Genomic DNA, 19,416 nt, shown 5'->3' on the forward strand with positions numbered 1-19,416 from the left:
TCATCGGTGAAAGAAATATTATTTTATTAATTTCCCCCTGCTCTACTTCATATACTTCCATTTTCCTTTACAAACAATTTCTCATTTGTCAGGCCCTTAACTTTAATCTTAGCATATTCCTCTTATGTGTTTTAAATCTTTTTGAACCTGCTTCACTTTGACTATACTCAGTTGCCTTTCCCTTCTTCAATCACTGCCTTAATTTATCTATCTTAAAATACTATACATCCCTTTATCACTCAGTTGCCCCACTGTAGTTCTTACTCCTGTAAAATACGTGAAATGAAAAATTATTTTATATAATAACTTGGCAAATCTGGTCAAGATAGTTCCATCACCATATATCTTCTAAGTAACAGTTATGATAGGAAAAGCAGTGGACTAGGAATTCAGAAAAACTGGATTCTTGTTCCTTTTCCAATATAATTTTATCTTATGGCCTTATTTGTGGTATGAAGAAAACAGAACCTATCAGGCCTATCTCACATGACTTGTTTTAAAAGTTAAGAGATAATATGTTTGAAAATGCTTTCCAATTAAAAAAAAATCCTTTCAATAAAAATTTAACATAGCATTTTTATGGTAGTCAGATATCAGTCAGGTACCTTTAAAGGAGGGCACTGTGAGTCTGAATAGGAATCAGCTGAGGTGGTAGGGGTGTGTGTGACATTTCTGAGAGGGAACATATGCGGTAAGGAAGTATGAAGTAAGAAGATAGATTTGAGTTACTCTAAGGAATTTAATGTGGCTAGAGAGTGGGATGTCAGTGGAGGAGTATCAGGAGATAGGGTGGGGAAATATTATGAATGTGCTTGAATGTTTAGTTAAAAGCAGTTATGGAGGATTAGAGATTTAAAATGGAAGAGTAACATAAAATTTGCATTTCCAGAAGTTTATTTGGTAGCTTTGTAGATGACAGGCGTGCTGGAAAGGGGTGTGGCTAGACTTAGGGAGATTCTTGAGGAAGTTGGGTTTAACAAAGGTCAGACCTAAGAACGTGAAATAGCATAAATGTAGAAAAGAAAGCATAGATGTGTAAGATGCTAGTGAGATGGAATCTGTGGAACTTACATTCTGATTAAATGTGGGTGGTAGAAAGGCATTTACTGAAAGAGAAAAATTTGTGATCATTCTAGGGCTTCTGGCTTAGATGGGTTTCCTACCTTTCATTGAGAGACTAGAATGAATTTAAAGAAAAGAGGATAAATTGGATTTGGGGAATGTTAAATTTGAGGTATTTATGGTATATGAAAACAAATGCTTTGTTTTCAGTAGGATAAAATGAGAGAAGATTTGAGACTTGTCTCTGTGGTAGTAAATGCAGCTTTGGGTTTGAATCAGATTGTCTGGGCACAGGACCAGGTCTCTAGTTAACACCTTATTCTAAAAATTTACCCTCTACATGGTTCCCCAGAAACAAGGGTACACGTGGCGCTTTGAGTCATAGCCCTGGTGCTTGCAATCAATCCCAAATCTGAGTCTTTTCTTCACAGTCTGTCAGAAGCTCCCTTGGACGTGTAATATAAGGATACCAGTTTTTTCCTGTTCCCATCCATAACTAAACAACACTTCAAACATTTTTTATTACTTTAAAACAATACTGTCAATCTGTCTAAATACGTTTTAATCTAAGAGAGTCATAGTGATAGCAGTCATTATTTTTGTTTTTCTAACTTGGAGTTTGTAATAAAGTGGTTATCAAGTGCTTTTCATTACTTTATCCTCATGAAGTCTGTATGTTAACGTAACATCATAAATTCTGCTTATTGTAGTAGTATACCTGAAAACCCCCTATTGGTATTTAAAGTCAATTATTTTAATGTATTTATTTGGCAGCTTTGTTGGGAATTTTAGCCTTTCTCAAGCCATATCTTAAATTATGAGTTCCTTCCCATTCTGCCTACTCCCTCGCTTCTACCAGGGTATTGGCCTTGAGAAGTTCTGAGTCATGCTTTAGCTGCTCCCCACATGGCATCGTAGTCTAGCTTCTTGATTTAGTCTTGTTTCAAGTTGTTCTGACCCAATTGGCCACTTTTTCTTTCTGTTACTGGCAGTTTCATAACTAAGCTGCCTGTTGCCATTGGGAGGTCAGGTGGAGTGTGGACATAGGACCGCAGGGACAGAATGAGTGCCAGCAGCACTGCAAGGGCTGCTGTGATGAATATGACTCCTGTAGTGGCTCCTACAGATACTATTTTAGAATAGCAATTGCCCATCATATATGGGTCTTTCAAAATTCAGGGACTGCCAGCCGCCTGTAATTTGTGGGCATACTCAAACATTTTTATGACCGCACCTAAATGTGAAGGGCGAAAAAGGTATTGAATTGAGTCCTGAAGACATTTAAGAGGAGTGTAGTTAAATGTCAATAGCAGTCTGGCTAAATATAATGAAAAACCTATCTTTTTTTAAAGACTCCCTGAGCACAGTGCATGCTTTTTTTTACAAGTGGCCCTTCATTTGGACCAGCAAACACTTAACCTCTTACTCTCAGTCCTCTTTTAAAATCATTTCAAGGATAATCACAGATATCTGAGAACATCTTTTAGTTTCACAGATAAATATGCAGTTGAGATGCAATATAATGCCAGTGCAGAAATTATATATGAAATGAGGCTGAAACTTTGTAATTATTTATTGGACAGTGGTGGTTTAGTGATAAGCAGTATTTGGTTCTTGGTTTTCATGCTAAGGAAAGAACGTAATTCCCAGATGTTTAATTTAAATTCTGAATCTATAGAAATCCACATGCTAACAGGTAAATAGAATTCCTGTTAGGTTTTTCTAAATTGTAGATCAGTTTTATATGAAAAACCAGATTATATTTATTCCTTTTATTTCTCTGACAATAGCATTTAAAAACTGCTAATCCTAAATTATTGATTCTCCTAAGTATAGCTATTCTCCCAAATCCTTGGATTGTACTCTATAGAAAGTCTCATTAAGTACAAGAGTTTCGTATTGTTTTCTTTTTTTCCCCTTGCCCCTGACATTCAGCCCTGATGTTTAGCCATTCTTTCAGTTATATTTAAAATGAGACACGCATGGGTGATTTGCAGTTAACTGCTCACCTCCACACACACAAATGCCTCTGCTTCACATCTAATCATGATTCATGCCTTATGCCACATACTCTTGCTCTCATTCCTGCACCAGCAGATGGTGGGAGAAGACTCCTGGGGCATTCTGGCCCAGCATTCTAAGGTTGTACATCTTCTGGTAGCAATGGTCAGAAAAGGAAGGATTTTAATATGGCAAATTGGGCTCAGTTATTTTTGGCTTTTTGTTTTAAAAATTAATTAATTAATGGAAATTTGGTGTCAGAATTTCAGTTGGTACCTTCAAAACTTATTTTTTAGTCCATGAAACAAAATAAAAGCAAAAAGGCACATAATGTTTTATAAATGGGCTAGCTGAAAAGACTGCTGTGTTTATTCTGTCCCATCGTGGTACATTATGTTTGTAATAATCTGAATTGAAAGACATGTAAGTGACAGCGTTCAGAAGGACAGGTTTCATCTGTTTATGCTGAAGTAAGTTTTCTATTCTACAAAATAACACCAGTGGTTGCCAGGTGCCGCATATATTGATTTGGTAGTTTTAGTAGAATCTGAAGTTGCTATTTATGCTCTGTGATTAGTACGACTGGTGACTTTAGGCAAGTTTACTTCATCTTTCTGGGCTTCTGTTTCTTCACTTAATAAATAAGATTGTTTTAAAGTATCTCCTTTTTATTATAGTATATAAAATGTAAGAAGCTGAAATAGTACTTGCTATATGCACTAGGCTTATGGTAGGAAAAGGAGATGCATGGATGAAGTTTCAACATTGAACAATCTTGGTTACTTGATGGGTAGTACTAATGTCATGGATAAACATATACACACACACATATATACACACACATATATAAACTAATTACAAATGACTTTTTTAAAATAATAAATCCATGGAAGTATAATTTTCTGTATAATTTTCTATTGCTTCAACCATTTGACAACTGTAGATTCTCCTGATGATGTTGAGTGTTGTCGTTCTTTGCAGAATCCTGGGTAGTCAAGCGGTACACAGAACACTGGTTTTCAATTTTTTTGTTTTTTTAACCAAAACCTATGATTAGAAATACATTTTATATCCAGCAGGTATATGCATACAGTTATATATGCATGTGCATACACATAATTCAACTACTGTTTCACTAATTGTGTGTTATCTTCCTGTGGGCAAACTTTTTTTCTATTTATTTGTTGTTGCAGGTGTTGTTAATTCTCTTTTCAAGAAATTGCTGATCCTTGTCCGCAATCCATTTCCGATTTCCTAATGGATTGGGACCCACAGTTTGAAAAACAGTGCACTGATCAGCACTTACTATAAAGAAATACATTATTTTTTGTAGACTTTCTCAGATTATTCTATTAATAATGATTTTCCTATTCTCTTGATCACATCAGCTACTATTTATGTAACAAGAAATCTTTAGAATTCTTTCTTATTTGTATGTAGATCCAAAGGATGTAAAAGATATAGAGGAGCAATACATAGAAACAAATTTAAATAGAATATTTAATGAGCCATAAATAGAATATTTAATAAGCCACTCTAGTTTTAAACACATGCAATTCCTCTTCATTGTTCAGTGTCAAATACTAATTTTAAGTTTTATTTCCTTGAGCTTTTCTTTATTTGCATCATCATTCCAGGTGTTTTTATATCTTTTATTTTAATAGGTCATACTTTTACTAACATACATGAAGTGGCTTGGTTTCATTGAAAGTTTCTTTATTTGTACTTTAACAAAGAAGAAAAGAAAAGAAGTAGAAACCTTAAATTTCTGTATCACCAAATAGAGTTCTGAGTACCATGGCCATGTTGCTGTTTACTATTTCCCTCCTTCATTAGTGGTGGTTTGAACAGCTCTGTGGAAAACGTAGTAATCATACGGAACTATATACTTTCTTTTGTCACTCCATATAAAATGATATGAGGTGAGTGTTTGCTCATTGCCATTTGAAAATATTGCAGTAGCATATAGGAAACCATAATTTACACATACACACATACACACACACACATACACACCATTATAGAATTCAGAAGGGAAGTACGAAAAATAGCATTGCTACTTTGAATAGGCAGTGTTGGAATTAACTATGAAAAGTAAGTTTGGTATACAAATGGTACATTCAGAAAGGATTCCTTCATAATATGACTATAGATAGACAAAAAATTGCATTGTGAAGTGTTTTGTGCAGATAAATCAAAAGCAGCTGTGGAACTGAAGGTAATTTTGTGTTAAATACATACATTGGAATATATACTGGGAAAATTCTTATTATGGATGGTGAAAATTCTTGAAGAGTATACTATATATAAACCTGTCAGTGTTAGTTTTAAAGATTTTCATTGAAGCTCTTTGTATGTGTCTTTCAGATTTGGAAACAAGTGAAAAAATCCAAGGAAGTGGAATACTTCAACTGTTTGCAAGTCTGTTGATTCCCCAGTCTTCGTGCACAGCCAAAGTAGCTAACGTCATAGCAGAAGTAGCCAAAAATGGTGAGGTTTTCCTCAAGAACTTTTCTGCTGGGAACATCTTCAGTTTTACACCTTACTTGTCAGTATGTTTTATTAATTTATGTTTTAATTTTGTAGATTAGACATTTTTTATTTCTTTCTATTTCTCTTTTCTTTAACTTTTTTCATGCAATTGTTTCAAATGACTATGTTTATAGTCATTCTATTCATGCATTTCCCATTTGCTATTCCATTCCTTCAGAGTAGAATTAAAGGAAAGCAATGCTAGTCCTTGTGGCACCTGTATCATTTATTACTTTGGTTATAGGATTGTTGAGCTTGCCTCTGACTCATCCATCTTACTGTCACAGGAGAGCTTACCTTTTTCAATGCATATATTGCTTTGTGTTATACCCAGGTATACTATTTATTTTTAGTCTGGCAATCCTCCTGACACTGGCATGTGACTGCAACAGAGCAGTTGGACTGCATGTTCTGTTTTCTGCATTCACCTTCATAGAAAACAGATTTTAAGTTTCCATGTAAGAATACCCTGGGCAAACAATGATGCCAGCAAAGCTTAGATTATGTAATAGCTAATCCACCCTGTTACATAGAGGTTCTATCTAATGAGAGATTCTTTGGAAGAATTCTTTTGTAGTAGAAATATTTGCACATGACTTTAGTTCAGTCAGTTTGAGAAATCCTTCTTAAAGCAGTTTCTAAACATAGGGAAGATTATACTAAATGTAATATCTTTAATGTGCCTCAACTTATCTGTTCGATATTATTTTTAGGCCTTTTATTTTAGTAAGTTGCATGTCATACCTTAAAGAGAAGAAATTTTAAAATTCTGGCCTCATTTGTGTAATCATTATGGCAGATGGCATTGTAAAGTACCAGTAAAACAACTTGTTCATATGTGTATTACCAAAAAAGAAATTGCCATGAAATTTTTTCATTTGTTTAGAGATTCTCAAAATATCTTTCAGGTATCAATGAGGTTTTCTATATCGGTAAATCATTGTTTGGTTAACTGAAAAATGGCTACTGTGTGTAGGTCACAACTAAGCTATTGTAATTATATTTTCACTATGCTATGCTTTGGATTCGAGCTGCTCATAAATACTCAGAGGTCTTGGAGTGTTTAGTATACCTCAAGCAAATTTGAACTGCTCTGAATAGATAGTGATTTCCTTGGGACAACAGAGAACTCCTAAAGCAGATAATGTTTCAAAGTGGAACCCCTCCAGACATGGTTTGTTAACCTAGAACAACCACTATCTGAATCTTCTTCCATGCAAAGCAACTTTATTTTTAAGATCAAGTGGTTTATTTTCAATCTCATTAGAATCACAGTATAGATTTCCAGAAATCAATATTTATCATAAAGCCTTTTTTCTTAAAAATGAGCACACACACTGTAACACAGATTCAGAAATTTTGTGTAGTAGATATTTGTGAAATGGATTGCCATTCCATGATCTTACTTAATAATATCAATTGTCATAATACTTTGTCAGAGTTTCATGATAACTTTGCTGCTAGCGGTTGGTTTTAGTAATAATCTAAGCAGAGGACAGCTATGTTCTAAAACATAATATAATTTTTAACATTTATACTTTATACTCAGAAGATTTTTAAGGGCATTTCACTAACCTCTACTGGTTAAAATAAATGGGATACATTTAAATGGTTCTTTACTGCTTAATGACCACATTGTTTTTTTTAAGTGACTGAGAAAGTGGATTAGAGTCTTCTTTTTAAAACATATATCTTCAGAAATAAAACAGAGTATATTTATTGGGCTTGTATTTCTTCTTGTTAGAAACTTGACAGTGTAAAAAAATTTTGTGAACCAGAGGACAAAAGAGATTGGAAGTTGATTTGTTCATCTTCACTCTGCTGTACACTTTATATTACTACAGAGGAAAAATATTAGAATACACTTCTTAGATGAATTAATCATAAAATATAATTGCGTTTAAATTTTCACATAACCCCAAAAAAACTCTATAAAAATTAACACACCTGACTGTGCGCTGATGTTCAAATCTAGAGCATTAGTAAGAAGTTCCATGGGCTACGTTAATGTGGGAGCATAGCTATGACCATAAATTACAGTAAAAAGTTTTGATAGCTTTTAAATAAAATATTCCCCAATATAATAGTTTTAAGACAGATTTGAGGCAAAGGAAAAATAAGCAAGACAGGAAGTATCCTATTTTCTTGTTTTCAGAATTGTACTCTCAAGTTATCTAATATTAATAATAATGATAAATTCCTAAAATTAGGTGCTGTTATGTGCCTACATTGTGCCAGGTGTTATGTACATTATTTCAAATTCTCATAACAACCCCATATGAGAGAGGGTTATTTTATACACATGAGATAACAGACGTTAAGTATTTTGCCTATTTTCACACAGCTAGTATGAGGTACAGCTGGATTCAGACACTTCAGTGATAATAGTTGGAATTTATGCTTCACCTTGTTTCCTCTTCTTTCACTTCTCTTCAGTAAATGAGATTTTATGATAGCTGTGGACAGTGTACCAGTGGTCTGGGTGCAGGGATAGCAGCATGTGACCTGAAAAATTAGGCGGATAACTGAAGCTGAAAATGTGTAAAAGCAAACAAAAGTTGAGCCACTTTTTATCTATTCCTCTAGTCCTCCAAAGCATTGGTTCCCTGCCTTGAACTAGGAGCATCAAATCACGGGGAATTTGTTAGATGCAAAATCTTGGACCCTCTCACCCTGACCTACATAATGGGGAACGCAAGGAGCAGAATCCAGCGGTCTGTTTTAACAAGTCCTCCAGGTGATTCTGATGCCTGTAAAGCTTGAGAACCAAATCTCTGTCTAAAGTAATACAGAATCACCAATTTGGGTCAAGAGTGTGCTTTCCCCCCATCTGTACTTTATCAGATTGCAAAAGTGTGTTTATCAGTCTTTTCCACTTGAATGCGCTCAACAAAAGAGTGAAAGTCTGGGGAGGGCACCACCAGAAACACGGAAGGAGCCCGTTTTGTCTTGTAAGTTGAGTTATTTTAATTTTGCCCTCTGCTCCATAGCAGTATATGTTTATTTTCGTATAAAATATATGTATGCTCTAGAAAAATTGTTTAGTAATAAATTGATGTGAAAAAAAATGCACCGTGTTGTCAGGTAGTTTCAGATATATCTTGACACTTCAGTTTTGGAAGCTGAACCTCAGTCATTTTGTAAGAATTAGTTAAACACTTAACTAGTATTCTTTTTAAAAAGGCAGTACAAAGCATGAATGAAAAATGTCATTTCCATAACCCACATATAAAAGTCACTTATTCTTTTGTATACATTTCTCATAGTTTTCTTTGTTTTTCTAAAGAAAAATAATTTTCCTAAAGAAAAAATTAATTATAGGGAGGTTATTAGAGAAGTATATACATTACTACTGAATATACATTACTAGTCTACCAAACATTAAAGTATACTCTAGCACTCAAGTGTTTTTATTCAGCTTATAGAGTTAAAAAGAGTTCTAATAAAATACATTTGTTCTTTCAGGTAGCCGAAAATGGCAAAGGTACATATATATCAGGTTTTTAAATATTTGATAAGTAGATATGTAAAAAGCAGATTTTATAAATCTCAGTGTAATAAAAGGAAACAATTTTTGTGGTTTTTATCACAGCTTGTACTTTGTGATGATGCTGAATGAATATGTAATTTAAGTAGGTTTGGGAAAGGAAAAGCAAAAAAGAGGAATTAACACTGGATTTAGAAAGAAAAAGAAATATTCATTCAATCAAAAGCAATTACTGAATAATTTGATTGAAGTCCACATATTCTACAAAAACATGAATTCCATCTCGTATAGAAAGGCATATACATATACAAAGAATTAATGGTATCTTGCCTTCTATTGCCTAATGGCTTCCACTGACTTTGATTTCTACTCACTGTCATTCTTTATACCGTTTTTCCCCGAAAATAAGACCTAGCCGGACCATCAGCTCTAATGCGTCTTTTGGAGCAAAAATTAATGTAAGACCCGGTCTTATATTATATTATGCAAGACCCGGTCTTATAGTAAAATAAGACCGGGTCTTATATTAATTTTTGCTCCAAAGGACGCATTAGAGCTGATGGTCCGGCTAGGTCTTACTTTCAGGGAAACACGGTATACTTTTGTTTCAGCCTCTTCCTAACAGTCCTCCACCCTTCCAGAACTTGTTAGTTCTCTGGAGTTTAAATTACCGAGAGAGAGGATCTGAGTTTTATTTTCAGATCGTCACCATTGCCCGTTTAGCAGACCTTTCAAACTAGACCATCTGGTAGGTTCTTGGTCAGTCTGTATATGGGCTGAACTCGAGTCGGTGTCCACCCAGCTGTGATCAGGTAACAGGTTCACGTGGTGTGAACTAGGGATGTGTGTAATGGGAACTCCTTTGAACAAGGATGACCGTGACAGCCATTCTGTAGCCTCTCCAATATATTTTAGATAGGTAGACAGAATATATATATTATTTTAAACATAATTCCTGATAAATATAATAAGACCAATTTACCATAGGCTAATTTTATATAAAAAGAATTAAGTTCCTACTGCATCTTATCAACATTAAAACAGAACAGTGTTGATCGAAATGAAGTTATTCGAGGACCTGCTGTACTTTATTATCAGGCTCATGGAAAGACCATTACCAGTGTTTCCATCATCACATGCTGCTTTCTAAGCACATTCAGTTCCTATAAGAAGATGGTGATAAATTAGGTATAATGAAGGTTAATTAAAATCCTTTCAGTTTATGGCAGAGGCTATCAACAAAGGAAAATATGACCTCACTCGTTTTTGTGTATTTATTTCATGAAGTGTGTAGTAGGGTTGTAATGGAACTTTTGAACAGAAATATACTCTTCAATAGTAACCCACCACAAACATTTTAATTGTAGGTATTTATTTTATTAAGGGACATGGTTTGTGTAAATTGTGAGTCTTTAGGTTTTTAATTAAATATGTCACTTGTTTTCAGAATTTATGCGAACTCCATGTGTGGATGCCGGATTGATTTCACCACTGGTGCAGCTGCTACATAGCAAAGACCAGGAAGTGCTGCTTCAAACGGGCAGGGCTCTAGGAAACATATGCTACGATAGCCGTAAGTGTCCAAATATCAATAGTACACTTGCAAGCTTTTTTTTTAAGAATGATCATTTTCAGACTAATTCCCTTTTAGTGTTAGCGCTGTCTTTTCTAGGCTAAGACTAACGTGGGCTGGTATGACTTAGCTCTGCTTATTTAGCAGAACCGATGGAAATTTGGGCCATAGTGTTCTTATCTAAGAAGTTATAGGAAATGAATTATTTTCCTCTGCTATCTGAAAATTGTATTTTTCAAGGAAAGTAAGTCAATTTCTAAGAAATGTGGGCTCTTGATTAAATACATGTGTATATCTTTTCTATTAGGTTGTATTCAAGTACTATTGCTGAATGAGAACATAGTTTTTTAAAGTTTCTAAGTCTGTCCAAATACATTTTTAATTACTTGCAATTCAGTAAAACCGTTCGTAGAAACCATGATCTTCTCAAAAGCTAGATTGACCGACTGCATCTGCATTGACTCCATTCCTATTTGTCATAATGTCATTGTCATCCTCACCACTTTCTATAATACACTGTTCTTGTACGCAAAGAGAAAGCAAGAACTTGGGTGTGGGTATATTGCAAAAATTTTGTTTTCCACTTCTCCTTCACCACATATTTGTAAGCAAAATACAGAAAAGTCTTGAGGATATTCAGTTTAAATAGGCTTATCCTGATTTTCCTTAGATTTCTATTTTCTGAGTCAAAACCACGTATTTCAAATTTTACCTTTAAAGTCTCTTAGGAATTTAGTTCCATTTCTATAACTAAGATGATTTATTTATTGCTTATTTTCCCCATTGAGTTTGTAACTCACCACTAAGTGAATTATATTTTGTTATAAACACAGAAGACTAAGCCCTTTTATAATAAGCAATGCTTCCGAAGTGATTTGCGCATTATAAGCCAGATGTTAAATAAGGTCATAAACATATTCATTTATGATAAAAGAAAGAAATAGAAAAAAGATTGAAACTACACCTTTCACTTTTAACTTGTCTACAGCAGCAGTGGTAAGGCTAACTTCATTTGTTCTCCTTTCTTTCCTTTTTCTGAAATATTAACTATTATGTCTGAGGACAAGGATGTCTTAATATAAATTTTAACTTAGTTTCCAGTCACCATTACTGCTTATAAATTTACCTATCTGTTTCTTCATTCCTGTTGTTTTTATCCAAGGGCATTAGCTTTATTTACCAAATTCTAATGCTTTATGTTTATAACTTTGCTTATCATATTTAGGATTTTTATTAAACACCACAGTTTGTAATGTTAGCTTTCAAGAATGAACTATTTAATGTATATTTGATATATATTGATTTAAACAATATATATCATAAAGACCTCTGCAGAGTAATGTCAAAAATTCATGACGTGCTGGGAGAGCATTGTACGTTATTGTTTTTATTCGTATCCTTGTTCTGTGATTATTACTAGAATTTAAAGCTATCAAAAATATTCTTTAATCCTTGTTCAGTTTAGTTATTCTTGAATTGCACGTGGTTTGAACATAGGAAATATTATCTGTTTTGTGTACCTTTGTTCTAGAGTTTCACGTAATATTGGTAAAATAGAAGAAACATTCATGGTAATCTATATTTCATATTGCTATGATTTTTATGGGCACAGAGTAATTTTATTTCCTGTGTACTCTAAAGAACCTTGGAGTTAGAGTAATAAATGTCTAGTTAATATGATTCTTATTTTGATGAAACTGCAGTCCATTATTTTAGTGTTTATCATATCCATTTACGCTGTTCTTATGAGGTATAGAGTATAAAATCTGTAGAGATGTTTTAGGTTATGAAATTAATTTTTTTCATTTATTTCATTCTCATTTAATTCAGTGAAAAGTATAGTTAAGTGGAAAATTAAGCATAGTGAATACAGGCTATTTTTTATACTTTTAAACCTTATTTAAAGAAAATGAAGTTAGAAGTCTTAAAAATGAATGAAGAAGTGATTTATTACTGTAAATCATGTGGTGAAATGTGTTATTTGTGCCCTGCTGCCTTGTACATCTAATGTCCATACGATTGTATGACTTCTTACCCTTTTATTTGAAATTAAAGCTCTATGAATTTCTTAGTGATTTCTCCAGAATAATTGTTGGAAAAATATGTCTATGTTTGAATTACAAGAATAACATAAAAGTCTGTAAATGTGATGCTGGGTGGTGATTTGTGAATTTACTTGAAATGCATTCCTCATTATATTTTATGACAATTGGGGATTCGAAAGAACCCAGAAATTCGATTTCTTTTTTAAAAATACTGAATGGCTTCTATTTTAATTAATTAATTAACCTTCTTCCTTCTTAATTAACCTTCTCGAGAATGTTATGCTTCATTCTTAAAAGGATAATAGAAAACTATACATGGATAGCCTTGTAAATACAAGAAATATTTTTTCTAATGAATAACATGTTTTAAAATTCACATTTGTGTTTTATTAAACTTATCCATTGGAGTAATCAGTTTACTTACATTTTATAAACGTACTCCAAATGGATAATTTTTTAGTCTGGGTTTATTCAGAATGATACTGGGCTTAACAATAGGTAGTAAAGCCAATGTATACAGAAAGTACCATTAAGGAATTCACTACTAGAGATAAAAGTTTGAGAAATGTGTGCATATATTACAGTTTTTACTTTGACACTTATAAAGTATTTGCTAGCATATTCAGTTAAATCTGTGGAAATCTTTTGAAAAAAGTAGGTCAGATTTCAGTTTTACCCCCTTTGATAGTGCCATTTTAGGAACTTTTCCTAATAGAAGGAAACTGTCTTATATAATCCTAACATCAAGTAACAGACTTGATATGATATAACTGCTTAATTGAACAGAGTAAGGCGTTGTTGCTAATGAACTTTTTAAATCCCAGTCTCTCTCTTACATAGAGAGATGAAACAAACCACTGAGGGGGAATATTTTTTTGTTTGAAATGCCTGGTCTTTTTCTGTTCTTCCAGAGCGTGTTTAAGGCACTTCAGTTACGGATTTCTCTTTAGAAGTATCCAAACAGACTTCTGATATAAGCAACATTTTAAAACTCTTGCTCTGTAGCTTTGCCAAAATAACTTTTTATGGGAAGTTTGACGTCTTTTAGATTAAAGAAGAGAAAAAAAATTGTATTTCAATTTGGAAAGAAATCAGCAAAGCTGTGATGGTATACCGTGTTTCCCTGAAAATAAGACCTAGCCGGACACTCAGCTCTAATGCGTCTTTTGGAGCAAAACTTATATAGACCAAGTCTTATTTTGCTATAATATAAGGCTGGGTCTTATATAACATAACGTAGCGTAACGTAATGTAACATAACAACATAACATAGCATAACATAAAACTGGGTCTTATATTAATTTTTATAATAACATAACGGCTAGGTCTTATTTTCAGGGAAACTTGGTATGCTAGGAAATATGATTTTAAGTAAAGAAAAATAGTATTAAATTTCAGAAATGAATACCTTTGGCCTGTTTAATTCTCCTTATATGGTCATCTTTGTGGAATTCCTCTCTTTCAGTAATTAGTTCTCTTTATATAGCTGTGCACATTTTAAATTGTTGATGTATTTAAATGGCCTTATAGTACTTGGAACTTCATGTTAAATTCCCAATGATTATTTATAATTCATAGGGATAAAATGATGATGGGAGACTGAGTTTTTTTCTGTTTACAGATGTTACTACTTGAGATTAGGAGATAATTGATATTGAATATACTGGTTAAGAGTTATGTAGTAGAGGCTAGCAGAAAATGATGACATAAAGTTAAATATGTGTGCCTTTTTATACATCAGAAAGAATAATATACAATTCAAATTAATACATGTTAAAATTAAATAAGTATACCTCTTTACAGAAATAAAATGAATACTTGTCCTTATATAATTAGTCCTGTTATTGGAAAAGATGCATAGTTAAATAAACATGATATTACTGTCTTATGAAGTGTGATAAAAAAATACGGTGAATGTTTAAATAAAAATGTATTACAGTAGAAGGCACATTGCCATTAATCCCCCTCAAAATACTCCCCCTCGCTTCTAACACAATTGTCCTGTCATTCTTGTCACTTTCGGAAGCAGTTCTAGAAGTCCTGTTTCATGAGTGTCTTTAGTTGCGCTGCCATGGCTGCCTTGATGTCCTGAATCATTTTGACTTTGGGGAAGAACTAGAAGTCGCACAGTGCCAGATCCAGTGAATAAGGTGGATGAAAACACACCATAATGTTTTTATTTGACAGACATTGCCCTACCAGAAGTGATGTGTGAGACGGAGCCTTTCCGTTGTGATCAAAACATACGGTGAATGCTGCTGCCTAGTGCCATCCAACGGAAAGGCCGGATCTTCAACGTGGGAAGTGGCCCGTTGAACCATAGTAACAGTGTGTGTGACAAGTTTCAGCTTGTTCGGTGTAGTCAGTCGGGTGTGAGCTACAGTTGAGAGAAGCTACAGTTGAGAGAAGTGTGCCATAAATCATGGATCATGAACAGTGTATTAACATGAAATGGGCAAATGATTTCATCCTCCATCATGACAATGCTCTGTGTCACACATTGCTTCTGGTACAGCAATTTCTGTCAAATAAAAATATTACAGTGTGTCCTCATCCAACTTATTCACCGCATCTGGCACTTCTGACTCTTCCCCAAAGTCAAAATGACCATGAAAAGGAATGTTTTGAATCGATTTAGGCCATCAAGCAGCCTCGACAGCTGCGCAACTAAAGACACTCACAAAAGAGGACTTCCAGAACAGCTTCAGAAAGTGGTAAGAACGACGGGATAAGTGTGTTTGAAGTGCGGGGGGTGGGGAGTATTTTGAGGGGGATTAATGGCAATGTGTCTTACTGTAATAATTTTTTTTTATTTAAACATTCACCATATTGTGTGATCATACCTTGTATATCATAGAAAGAAAATTGGATTCTTGCTCACTGATGAATAAATATTCAAAATGAGGTTGTAATCAGGCTTGCCAAAGCCAGTGTTTATAAAGTGAAATAAATACTGCTTATTTCATTGACTTCAAGTATAAATAGAAAGGATGCCCAAATACATGAGTGGACCTATTTGTATATTAGTGATTCTAACTGTGCTACACTATTTTTATGTAATGGATACAGAAAGGTTTATTGTTCTGACTGCAAATGCTGAAAAAGAATTAGCAATAATTCTATAATATTTTGTGATGTTTAAGTATGTCTTATGTAATACACATGTGCTTTGAAATTGCTTAAGTAATCAAAGTATATTTACAGTTACAGTCAACAGGGAACTATTTATTTCTGGCATTTAAAATAAATGTTTGTTTCAGTGATATAAGTTAGATAAACCATTGGAGTAATTATATTAAAATGTTTTGTGGGTCTATATATTTACTCTTAACGTTTTTCAGTATTCAGTTTTAGAATTACCAGCCACTAAGTATATAAATAAGATTCTTCAACTCTCATCAATTAATCTGTTGTATTTTATGAATGGGTTTATTATCAAAGTACATCATGTATATAAGAATAAACAACTACATAAAATTTACGTATAGAGAGAATAATTATGGCTATTATCACATGAAAATTCCCCATTGTAAAGATGCCCTGCATACATAGTTGGAAATAGATGTTGTTTTGTAACAGTATCATAAGCTCTAAAAAAGGTTTGTGACACTATCATAAGCTCTTAAAGAGCTTTTAATATGGTGGAGAAGATAAAATGCACAAAGGGGCACATCTTGTGGACATTTAATCTTTCTGAATTTTAGTTTCCTCATTGGTAAAGTGAATTTGTGTGGATTATAGAAGGTTTATATATAGGTGTACAATAGAAATTATGAACTGCTATACAAAGGAAATATATAGCATTTATGCATGATCATTTGTCTTAGTTCATATTGCTAAAACAAAATACCATAGACTAGGTGGCTTAAACCACCATTTATTTCTCAGAGTTCTGGAGGCTGAGAAATCCAACCAAAATCAAGGCACCAACAGATTCAGTGTCTGGTGAGGGCACCCTTTCTGCTTTGCCCATGTCCTTCTCATTGTATCCTCACATAGCAGAGAGAGAAGAAGCAAGCTCCTCTCCTGTCTCTTCTTGTAAAGGCATTAACCCCATTCATGAGGGTTCTACCCGCATATTCTAATTACCTTGTAATGCCATCACAGGAGTTAGGATATCAACATATGAATTTGGAAGGGACACAAACATTCAGTCCATAACATTTATTATGTCTAAAACGGATATTTTAAATAATTATATTCAGGCCAAAAGCCATATAAGGAGAGGCAAAAATAAATTTAGTAAGAATCAAGGATGATATGCTAATATAGTTACCCTAATGAGCACTAATTTAATTTGTGCTTCTAGATAGCCAAGGTTTAAAAACAAAACAAAAAGCTTTGGTATGCTGTGTGATTTTTACTTTATGCTAAAGAGAAATATTCTAGTTCTTCAAACAAAAAGCTGTTGAGATAAATTCTAAGAGATTTATCATCAGGATGTCATTAGCTCTTTAGATGATTTAGTAGACATCCCTCTTAAAATATGCAAAAAATACGCAAAGTCTGGCAGAAGAGACAGCGTTCTCAATAATGGTTCTGTAAAAGTTGCCCAAATATTCTCCATATGATAGTTTCTTGTACTAATCTTCAAAGGAATCCAAGAAATAATACTGAGTACCTTGGGGCACTGTAGCTCAAATGTGTTGTTTTTTGGAAGTTGAACTTGCTTCAAGCATAAAACTTAAAAACTTGAAGTTTTGACTTGAATATATTTCCTAGTTTATTTTAAACCAAAATGCAACTCTACGTAGTGTTCATTATACCAGCTCAATTTTTGTGTTGTATAACGTATTCAAGTTCTGTTTTCTGAGACTGAAAAAATGCCTATCTTTGATTTGCATGAAAGAGAATAATTAAAAACACCACATATTGATGGTGGTTACATTAATCTAGTTGATAAAATTACTTAGAACCATACATACCCACATACATACACAGGTGTATATAAAACTGATGAAATCTGAATAAGGTCTGTAGATTGTATCAATGTCAGCTTCCTGGTTTGGCTATTGTATTATAACTGTGTAAATGTTACCATTGGAGCAAGCTGAATGGAGGGTACATGGGAACTTTCTGTATGATATATATTTGCAATTTCCTGTAAGCCTCTAACTATTTCAAAATAGAAAGTTTAAAAAACTCCACATATCTAAGAAGCATATATATTCTCTTCTACTTGAGGAGATGGGGAGAAAAAACATATATAATATAAATACATACTTATATACATATACACATACATATAAAAATTTTAAAGTATGACCCACAACAATAGTTGTTTTATTTAGTGAGTTTGTGCAATTAAAGTGGAGGACAAAATTGCCCCTATTTTTCTATCCCTGCAAATTTGACTTTTAGGGAAAAAAAATCAACAAGAAATTGACAACCCCAAAATAAGATTGAGGGGAAGGGAATTCATACTTTTGGGACCTTGATCAGAACAGGTAATCAACAGGTAGTAACTTACTAGCTTCTGCCTTCTACAAGTCTTTATTGTAATAGGTTAGACGTTAGCGTTCCTAGTCTCAGGAGAATTTTTGTGTTGGCCACAAGCTTCTATTTCAGGTGAGATTTCTGGTTAGTCAGAATTAGCCTGTAAGTAGTTTATAATTTACCTTTGTTCTAGAAAACCAGTGCAAATATGTGAGGCGAAAAATGGTTTTGCTGATAATCACTTCTGTTTCATTGTCCAAGTGTGTCTCCTGTATGTAAGAAAGTTATAGTGAATTAAAGGTAATGAAGCGTGTATATCAATAAGTGCAAAATAAGATACTGTGTGATAAATGCTGTAAGAGGATACACAATGTGGTTCTCGGAGTGAAGTCAGTTTTGTTTGAGCTCATCCAGTGATGTTCATGGAGAAGGAAACATTTAATCTTCATAGGATTTGGACCAGTGGAGAGGTTCAAAGATTGTTCAGGAGCACAGAAAAGCATTTTAAAAGGTTGATAATATAGTGAAGAGGTATGTCTGGAACCCATATAGGAGAAGGGGTTGTACAATGGGGAGCCATTGACGGTATCTGAGCACGAGTCAAGTGCTCAAATTGATACCATACAAAAAGTTAACCTGAAAGAGATGTCTATTGCAAGGTTGACAGACATTCATAACAAGCAGTATGCATCTGAAACACTTAGAGACCTTTCTCAAAATATTTTCTTGGCCACAGCCTAGAACCAATAAATGAGGATCTCTGAGGTTAGACTCCAACCTACCATGTATATTCTGTAAAAGCTCCCTAAGTGATTTTAACACACATTTCTACTTAAAAACCATTGGGCAGTGGGCTAAATGAAGAATAACCAATTAAGAAAGTTTTTCCCCCCACAAACTTGAAGAACAAATGAAAGCGAACAGGAAGGAAGAGGGTTTGTGTGCTTGTACGTGTGTGTGTGTGTGTGTGTGTGTGTGTGAATTCAAGAATATAATCAGGTAAGAGGAAGGAGTCCTGGAGTCCAGAATTTAAATACGGATAATACCAACAATAGACATACTGAGATCTCAACCAAGTGGATATGTGTGGAGGCATGCTGAACTTTAAGTGCTTTTATCATATTGGGATTCATGCACTTAAAATGATGGTTGACCCATGGGAATAGAAGAAATGTTTAAAGAAAGACATGAGGAAAACAGCCATATATAGGGTATAGAAGAAATGAAGGAGCTTGTGAAGAAGCACTGAAAGTGTTAAGGAAGACAAATGTATTGTCTCG

At 33.7% G+C, this 19,416-nt stretch overlaps 1 protein-coding gene across 8 annotated transcripts in view; it reads left to right on the forward strand.

Moving 5' to 3' along the window:
* Window positions 1–19,416, forward strand: part of RAP1GDS1 (Rap1 GTPase-GDP dissociation stimulator 1) — a 130,558-nt gene that overhangs the window by 45,717 nt on the left and 65,425 nt on the right. For 7 of the 8 annotated variants that reach the window (XM_019741118.3, XM_019741119.3, XM_019741122.3 and 4 more), the window contains exons 3-4: window positions 5,431–5,553; window positions 10,530–10,655. In XM_019741118.3, the coding sequence (XP_019596677.3) occupies window positions 5,431–5,553; window positions 10,530–10,655 (249 nt within the window). Of the gene's footprint in view, window positions 1–5,430; window positions 5,612–10,529; window positions 10,656–19,416 lie in introns of all 8 variants that reach the window. The other variant, XM_074323298.2, reaches the window with a different exon arrangement.

Source organism: Rhinolophus sinicus, chromosome 1 (assembly GCF_057876585.1).
Source record: "Rhinolophus sinicus isolate RSI-liver-muscle chromosome 1, RSI-T2T, whole genome shotgun sequence".
NCBI lineage: Eukaryota > Metazoa > Chordata > Mammalia > Chiroptera > Rhinolophidae > Rhinolophus > Rhinolophus sinicus.